At 38.0% G+C, this 9418-nt stretch overlaps 1 protein-coding gene across 1 annotated transcript in view; it reads left to right on the top strand.

Moving 5' to 3' along the window:
- The window catches only part of METTL11B (methyltransferase like 11B), a 20622-nt gene extending 11588 nt beyond the window's left edge, over positions 1-9034 (top strand). Inside the window, exons 2-4 of the mRNA XM_003785713.1 lie at positions 1020-1195; positions 7467-7716; positions 8734-9034. Coding sequence (XP_003785761.1) covers positions 1020-1195; positions 7467-7716; positions 8734-9005 — 698 coding nt within the window. The 3' untranslated portion in view covers positions 9006-9034. The remainder of the gene's footprint in view (positions 1-1019; positions 1196-7466; positions 7717-8733) is intronic.
- The last annotated feature ends 384 nt before the right edge of the window (positions 9035-9418 follow it).

Genomic DNA, 9418 nt, shown 5'->3' with positions numbered 1-9418 from the left:
AAAAAAACTAAAGTCCATGCTTTATCCAGATTTGTTTGTTTGTTTTTGCGCTAAAGTCCTTTTTCTGCCCTCGGATTTCACTGGAGACACCACATCACATTTAGTTGGCATGTCTGCTCAGGCTCCTCTTGGCTCTAACAGTTTCTCCTACTTCCCTTGTTTCTCACAACCTTGCTGGTTTTAAGGAGTATTTATGATTTTATAGAATGTCCCTCCTGTGGGATTTGCAGAGTTCCTCTCTTTACTCTCTATCATTTCTTCTTGAATGTCCTGTAATGAAACTATTTTGTATCTGCATGATTGAATTTTGGTTTACAAAACACACTTACACGCACTCTTATTTATTTCCCAGAAGTTGGAACGTATGTTTTTAAATAATAAATGTCTTTAAATAATACCTCATAGATTTTGTAAAATAATGAAATGAGAATGTATATGTGAATGTGCCTAGCATAGTATCTGTTTACTAGCTGCTCAATAAATAGTGTATGTATTTTTTTATTTTATTTTCAGAATATAGAGCTCAAGTAAATGTCTGTTATGCTAGTATCGAGACATATTTAGATATGAGTTGTTCAAAAAAGAGAAAAAATTAGGCACTTATACCTTGTGATTGGAAGTAAGGATTAATGACAAAATTCTCATAAAAGATTTGGAGCTTAGAGATAAAACTCACCATGAAATTGATGACATTCTTTGTTCTCTTGTAGCTAACACTGGTAAACTTTTACAGTCATACGCTATAGGCTCATTAAACTGCAGAGTTGTTAAAGCTTGAAAATTCCATGATTGTGATTTGTAGATCACAATCCTGAGGATCAGTGGTGTTAGGAAGTTTTTCCAGGGTTACATAGCAAGTAAATCACTGAGCCAGGACTCAAACCCAAATCTTTTTACTTCAAACTGGTGTTCTTTCTTCCACAGCACAAATATCCATGGTCTTTTAAGAGGAAATGCAATGCATAAGCTTGGGCTTGTCATATAAATATTAACAACTATTAACAATATTTCATTTGCAGTGAAATTGTATGCCTTAACAAGTCAAGTCATCAATGGCGAGATGCAGTTTTATGCAAGAGCTAAGCTTTTCTACCAGGAAGTACCGGCCACAGAAGAGGGTATGATGGGAAATTTCATTGAACTGTCCAGCCCAGATATTCAAGCCTCTCAGGAATTTCTTAGGAAATTCATTGGGGTGAGTAATACAACTGTAGCTTGATGAGAAGGCAAAGTCCTTGCAGACACTAAGCTCACATGCCTCTGTGTTGTCACTTGTCAGGTTAAAATTATATGGCTCAGCCAAAGAGTTCAGCCTGAGAGCCTATTTTAAGATATTCAGAAAGGATGGACCACATCAAACCACTGGTTTATCCCACTTGGCATTTCACCTTCCTCACATCAGCTAATCTTACATGCTTCAGGGAAAGGTGAACTAGCAGTGCTGATATTGCAATTTGTGAACTAAGGAGACATTTCTTTTTGAGTCTTATAAATAAACAGTTGACATTCAGAAGACTGATGAGAGATTGTGCCCTTTGGGATCTTGGGTTGACTTTTTGATTCCCTGTAATAAAAATTAGATGTAGTAAGGAAATGCAAGCCTATGTTCAGTTAAAAAATAATGACAGTAGAATCCTTTTGTATTACCACATACATGGTTTAGATTTTGCCTTGAAAGAATGCTATCACTTTGCAATCCTGGTGTTGGGTGAACCTACTCTTCTTTAATTTTGCATCATGTGGAAATAGACAATATAGTATAGGGCCCAAAATCTTGGGCTCAAAATTCATCATAGTTCTTTTGCTTAATGGATAAACAACCTTGGACTTGTTACTTAAAGTCACTAATCCTCAGTTTTCATACCTGTGATGAGGGGATGACACTAGAACCTACCTCACAGGAGAAAAGGATCAAAGAGATTATAGATGTCAAGTATGTGCTTTAGTATGCAAAATGAGTACCCCCACAAATCTAATTTATTGCAACTACTACTAACAGGCTTTCATATAATATGTTCATTATATTTGAAAGAACTTCATTTAGTTGTTAGACTAGATTTAACCCTGTAGCTTTTTGGCTGCTATTGGTTCTACTGAAAACACAAACAAATTTTGTTCTAATTCAGTATAAAGTAATCTGTATGAAACTTGGAGCCCATTTTATGATGATGAAGGATACATTATAAATATTAAGTTGTGGGATTAGTCTGTCAACCTATTTGGCAGCATAATGTTAAGAATATTCCTAGTGTGTGTGTGTGTTTTTAAAATTTCATAGTAATATAATGAACATACAATTAGGTTACATTGTTTGTGTTTGTTAGGTAAAATTCAAGTTACAGTTGAGACCTTCACCCAGGAGGTATGCCATTTATTCCTACATTGTACTCATTAGGTGAGAGCTTACTATACCCCCAAATCTTGAATTGAAATGTATTTTCCTCTTGTGTGGACATGTAGTTGCTCATCAATTAGTTTCATATTAATAGTGAGTACATTGGATGCTTGGTTTTCCATTTTTGTGGTACTGAGGAACATGTTCTCCAAATCCTTCCAAGTAAATGCAAAAGAAGTCTCCATCTTTCTTTATGTCTGAATTGTATTCCATAATATCCATATACCCCAGTTTATTTAGTTCTACTGTTGAGGTGTGGTTCACTTCACATCCAACTTCCCTGGAGCACCTGATGCCTGAGTCCAGAGGTTAAAAGTAGAGAAAATGTGGTTCAGAGGGGATATCTACTAAGGGCTGAAGTGTCTGGATGTCAGCTGCAGCCATAAAGAATTAGGAAGTCTAGGGATAATGGCATGTGTGTTTACAGGTCAAGTTAACCTGGTGTATTTTAAAATCAGTATTGCTGACTGATTTCACTAAGTGCTTATTCTGAGATGGTCAGTTACTCTGCAAAGCACTTTAGAAACATGGTCTCAGTGCCTCTTCGCAATAATTCTTGGTGGTAGATGCTATTATTAGCTCTGTTTTTACAGTTGTGGAAACTGAGGCTTGGAGAGGTTAAATAAGTTGTCAAGGTTACACAGCTGGTAAGAGTCAGAGCTGGGAGTTAAGCCCAGACAGGTCTGTCTGACACCAAACTCCCTGCTCTTAACCAGGACATGTTTTTTCCATTTGTCTGATGAAGCTGAAAAATCTCTGGTTTTTTTTTTTTCTTTCCTTTTTGGAGGACCGTAGACCTCATCCCTCCTCCAGTCTGGCCCAAAGCAATCCCTTCTGCTTGCCTGGTGGTGAGGCTGACTTTGATCCCGACACATTTCAGAAGCTTAGTTAGTAATCCAGCTGTCTTGTCACTCCGTGTGGAATGCCAAGCTGACCACAGGGATGCTGGTCAGACAGAGCCCATAAGCACGCCCACGGACCTGGGAAAGGAAACAGCCTTGTGCTTGCATATTTATGTTGGAAAAGAGGCAGCCTGCTCCTTTCAAACAAATATAAGGAGTCCTTCTTAGTAGACAAGGCTCATTGTAAAACCATGACCTCTAACTAAGTACAAACATGAAACTTTTAAGAGGATGATATTTTGATACTTTGACCTTAATACTATAATCTACAAAATTAGTATTCAGGTCAAGATACAAGGAGTTAGGAAATACGAGTGTCTGATGTGATTTATTCTTATGTCAACTGAGAAAAGGCAGATTGTTTAATTTAAGTTTTGCTTTCCTTTCAACGCTTAGTGACATGGGACAGTATTTAAACTAGTTGCGAATGTGATATAAAGACGATGTTAATGGCATTACTGAGAACTCTCAGTTTTAGCTTTCTAATGGGGGAAAGTAGTAATTAATAAAAAGTAATCAGTATTTTTTTCAAGTAATCAGTATTTGATGGCATTTTTTTTTTTTGACATTTCTCAGGGATTGGATGGCTAGAAAATCTGGGTCTAACATTTTATTTCATGGTTTTTATGCAGTAACATGAAGTGCTTTCATTTTAGTTTTTAAGTACTGTGGATGAATTTGGTGTTCTTCTGAACAAAATACACAGGCAGAATTAAACCTAAAATGAGATTCCTAAGTGTATTTTACTGTTTTGTATGAACATATGAATAAGCATAATAAATGAAAGTGAAAATAACAAAAGTCTTGTTCTGAAATCACCCAATGTATGTATTTCTAGTCATATTCATACAAGGGCATCAAATTTCACAGCCCCAGGCAGCCATGGTGTCCAAAAGGCAAGAGATGTCCCTGAGATCAGCTTTTAAATATCCCATCTCAGGGGAGCTGCATGTGAATGGGAGACAGAAAGAAGCTTTGGGCCAAGATACGGGAGGCAGTGCCAACAATGTAGAATGAAATGGGATAAACAGAGCTAGGTACTATTGGGGAGCACCTAGAAGGACACAGAATTTGAGTAAAAGGGACCATTTTTGTATTTGTAAATAACAATAGCTTCAAAAATAACTATAGCTAAATATCGCACATTTAAATTGGTGAAAAATACTAATTAGAAAGTGAGCATTTTCAAGGAAGTTCTATTTCAAACATTTCACCTCTCTGAACCTCAGTTTCTTTGTCTGAAAAAGCAGAAAGACATCAGTAATTTGAAAACGCTAGGATTTTGCTAACCTTCTTACGGTCTTCCTTGGAGAATGAAGGGAAGGTTGAGTGGGTGAGACCCAGCCTCACTTTAACCAGTGCCTACATGTTTATCTATTCATTGAGAAAAAGGATGTCAGCTGTTACAACCCTTTAGCAATCCACTGGCATAGATCTCTAAGGTCTCTTTGCTTTAATGTTCTGTGCTTCTACTTCTAAAGCAACTTGCTACACCAGTGAGAGCAAGATGACCCACAGAGGCTTTTAGAGACTCTATTGTTGTAGGGAAGTGATTTTCAACCACTGTGTCACAGCACATTGGTGTGCTGAGGAAATTTTGAAACATTGTTAATTAAATTATTTTCAAAAGAAGTTCAAAGCACAGTAAGTATATTCTTTTTTTTTTTTTACTCTTTTTTTTGATCAACATAATTTAAGTGTGCTGTGGAAGTTTAATTATAGGTTCAAGTGTGCCCTGCGATAAAAACGGTTGAAAAATACTGTTTTAGGGCCAAGTAATAAGAAAAATTTGTAACAAGAATCTCTTATTGAGCCATTTCTAAAGTAAAATTTTTAACTCAGTTTGTATTCATTTCCATCAAGTTTGAAATGTTTGCTTACCTGCTAATTCATTCAAATTTATATGAATCAGGGAGAAAGCTTAGAAAATTTAATGACAATGTATTTTTGTCATTTACTAAATTAAAATTTTTTTTTTTAATTTCAAATTAATATAAGGGCACAAATGTTTAGGTTACATTGTTTTTAATTGTAAGGTAAAGTTCAGGTTGTAATTCAGCCCTTCACCCTTTATATCTTTTATGTTTATCTGGATGGAGCTGAAACACATTGTTAGTAAAATATCTCGAGAATGGAAAAAAAATCAAATGTACGCGATACTAACATGAAACCAATATATAAACAACTACACGCCCATATGAATGAGCATACACATTTTTAATAATGTCATTTTCAGTAGCTTAAAATAACTTCTCTATGCTTTCTCCTGCCTCATGTTATAAATTTACTTAGAAGGTGCTTCTTTTATAGCATTCATGCTGTAAACCTTTAGCCTAAGCACTTTTCCTAATTACTTTAGTTTAAATTATAATATTTGAATGTGGGAGGTAGCATAGTGTAAGTAGAAATGGCAAACACATGGCAATGTACTACCAATTTCCTGTCCCATACATAAGGCAGACATCACTAATCAATCACAGATCTCTTTCCTGCTGAGTCTGAATGAAGCTTTAGAATTCTTTTCGGCACTACATTGGACAGACTACGAAGAGAACCAGAGTTGTCACTTGTGACATCCTTGATGTAGAAATGGCTTTGGATTCAGACAATTTCTGTTCAAATTCTAGTTCATCCATTAGCTATATAATATTAGAAATCTGAGTTTTTTTCATCTAAAAATGGGGATGATAATCGTTATCTTGTGGAGTGTTTTGATTGTTGTAATTATTATAGATGTGAAGAGCTTGCTCTATATAACCACTCAATAATTATGGTTATTATTATTTCATTTGAAAAGCAGCTACATTTGCTCCAGGTTTTGTTCTTCTCTGTACTTTTCTAGCATAAGGAAGGCTTTTGGGGTGGACTGGAAAGTCGCTTTTTGATGTTTTCCTCTGCTCATACTTCACCTTTGATCCTTAGCCAAGTGTTTTTTTTAATCCTCAGTTCCTGAGAAATCAATAGTAGGCTTTCTCCTTAAGATCTTGATTGGCAACTTCAAGTATCTTGTTACTATAATTTCTAGCACAAAATCTATGGCAGCCATCCCAATTATGACCAAATAATTTAGACCAGCTGAATCTTCACGAATCAGAAACTTTTAAAATTTTATAGACACAAGTTTGAGCAAGTTCGTATTGGCCGATTTCTCCCTACCCCCACTCACCACCTCCCCGTCATCCCCTCACCTCTAATTGATTTAATGCACAGACCTACTTAAAGAGTAGATCTCAGAGTTTCATGCCCAGTAAATCATGTAATTTATGGTATAAAATACCAGAAAACAACTTTTAGCATTAAAGGAGATGAAGCAACTTTGCCAAAACTACTCTCTGTCCACGTGAACGTGTTGTGTGCCGTCAGGGTTGGATTTGAAATAAAATCCTGGCCTGAGAATGAACAATTAGCATTCTTTAGTTTGGGCTCCCAAATTTACCATTCACATGGTAAATGGTGAGGAATAGATAACTCAGAGCCCTCAAAATCAGTTTAGAAAACTAAAACGTCGCTTTTCCCAATACAAACTGAAATGTTTCCATTGAATGAATTTTTGAATTATTTTAAAATTCAAAAAGGCTCTCACTGCTTGGTTTTCCTTTTCCTCCTTTCCTCCCTTCATCCATCCCTTCCTTTCTTTCTTCCTTCCTCCCTTCTTCCCTCTCTTTTCCTTCCTTTCCTCCTTCCCTCCTGCCTTCTCTCCCTCCATCCTTCTCTCTCTTTCATAGAGTAATAACCTACACTACAGATCCATTTAGCTGTGGATTTGGATCAAATTTACAGTCATCATAGTCCCACCTTCATAGGGCTATAAATGGCTCAATTCTTGGGGAAAATTACTAAGCACTTAAACTTAAGTTTTTTGTTTTTCAGATATTAGTGTACAATTCTTTTAAATACCTATATTTGGATAAAATAAAGAAATGCTAGAAATATCTGGATATATTTTGGGAAAAGGTAATTGAATGTTCTACATGTATATCTTGATTGTGGCGTTGGGAACATGGCTGTCCAAATTCATTGAATGATACCCTAAAAATGGTACATTTTATTATTAAAATAGTACATATGTATAAAATTGACCTAAATAAAGTTTCCTTAAAGAGATTAGTAGTGTGCCCAAGACTCCGAGTGGGTCTCTGTACTTGACGTGTCAAGGTACCTTTCTGCAGGGTTCCGGGAGAGCTGGAACGGACTGCGCCTTGGACTGCGGCTCTGGGATAGGAAGGGTGAGCAAGCATGTCTTGTTGCCGGTTTTCAACAGTGTGGAACTGGTGGACATGATGGAATCTTTCCTCCTTGAAGCCCAGAACTACCTTCAGGTTGCAGGAGACAAGGTAGAGAGCTACCACTGCTACAGCCTGCAGGAATTCACACCCCCGTTTGGGAGATACGATGTCATCTGGATTCAGTGGGTCTCCGGTTAGTCCTGCATGGCTTTGCCTCTGCTCTTCTCCCCACTCAGCTAGAGAAGATGATATTGGGGCTAATGGGGACACAAGGGAAGATTTAGCTATAGTTGTGGTTACAACAATTAGCCACCCCCTGGTGTCACGTGAACTCCCAGATAGTGCTGGTCCTCCAGATTTCTCCCCTAACATTCTTTTTTGAGACAGAGTCTCACTCTATTGCCCTGAGTAGAGTGCCACGGTGTCAGCTCACAGCAACCTCCAATTCCTGGACTTAGGCCTCTTGCCTCAGCCTCCAGAGTTGCTGGGACTATAGGTGCCCACCACAACACCTGGCTATTTTTTTTGTTTTGTTTTGTTTTGTTTGTTTGCAGTTTGGCCGGGCCCAGTTTTAAACCTGCCACCAGAGGTATATGGGGATGGCACCTTACCCACTGAGCCACAGGTGCCATCCACCCCTAACATTTTCTAGACCAGAAATTTAGTTTGCTTCTAGGATTTCAGTTGGTTCAAAGGTGTTTGCTCCACCAACCTAAATCCTCAAAGAAATGTAAATACCTAAAAAGATATTAAAAGTGGAGCCAAAAAAGGTGAATCTCCATTTATTGTCAGAACTAGACATTCTTAAATTTAGATCCCTAAATTTTCCCTAGGAAATAAGATAGCAGTGAACTAGATTTTGATGTGTGTGTGTGTAGGAGACCCCAAAAGTGGTAATAGAGGGGTTCTTTGGTTCTCCAGGGGACAGGAAGGATCTCATGTCATGACAATAATTTATCTCATGCCTATGAGGTAAATAGGCCAGGTCGTATCATATCTATTTGTAGATAGGGAACTGAGCCTCCTCAAGGATGGTATGTGTTCTCTTATCTAAATTTTCAAAGCCACCTACAGACAGAACAGGGTATTGAATAATTCATGAATGAAGGAACAATGGGTCTCCTGATTCTTAGCTCTGTGTTCTTTCCTACTCACCTCTCTCCCTGCCCACCATCATCCTGTTCCCCTACCCACTTGGCCCCACTCGTAGGGCACCTGACTGATAAGGACCTTCTTGCATTTCTTTCCCGGTGCCGAGATGGCTTGAAAGAAAATGGTGTCATCATTCTGAAGGACAATGTGGCACGGGAGGGCTGTGTCTTCGATCTCTCTGACAGCAGTGTGACCCGGGACATGGACATCCTCCGGAGCCTCATTAGGAAGAGTGGGCTGGTGGTGCTGAGCCAGGAGAAGCAGGAGGGCTTCCCAGAGCAGTGCATTCCCGTGTGGATGTTCGCACTGCACAATGATGGACACTCCTGAAATGCAGTGGGAACGAATGACTGGACTGGATGGGCAGTGGGCTTTGGGACTTGGTGCTGTTCTTTCCAGGTGCCCCTCACAATGTAGGCAGGGATGGACAGAAGGGACACCGTACGTGTCTGCATATGACTGATGATAGAGCAGGTACAAATTTTCACTAATGATATAATGCACACACTCTAATAAGACAGGAGCATACTCTGCAGATTTCCTAGAAAAAAAAAGATGGCATGAAACATCAGGAAAGTGTTTTGGGAAACTACTGTATATACCTAAACTGTACTGCATCCATATTTGTAAAAATTGTCTTTCTCAATATCCTAGGCAAAAATATAGATTTGTTTTTTCACTGCAAGATGAAATTGGCATTCTGTGAAGCAAGGAAAATAAATCGTTTCGCTTTTAGGGTAGTT

This window comes from Otolemur garnettii, unplaced genomic scaffold, assembly GCF_000181295.1.
Source record: "Otolemur garnettii isolate 467f Iridium unplaced genomic scaffold, OtoGar3 scaffold00016, whole genome shotgun sequence".
NCBI classification, from domain to species: domain Eukaryota; kingdom Metazoa; phylum Chordata; class Mammalia; order Primates; family Galagidae; genus Otolemur; species Otolemur garnettii.
Note: the sequence above shows the minus strand (reverse complement) of the source record. Positions and strands in the feature narration are given on the sequence as shown.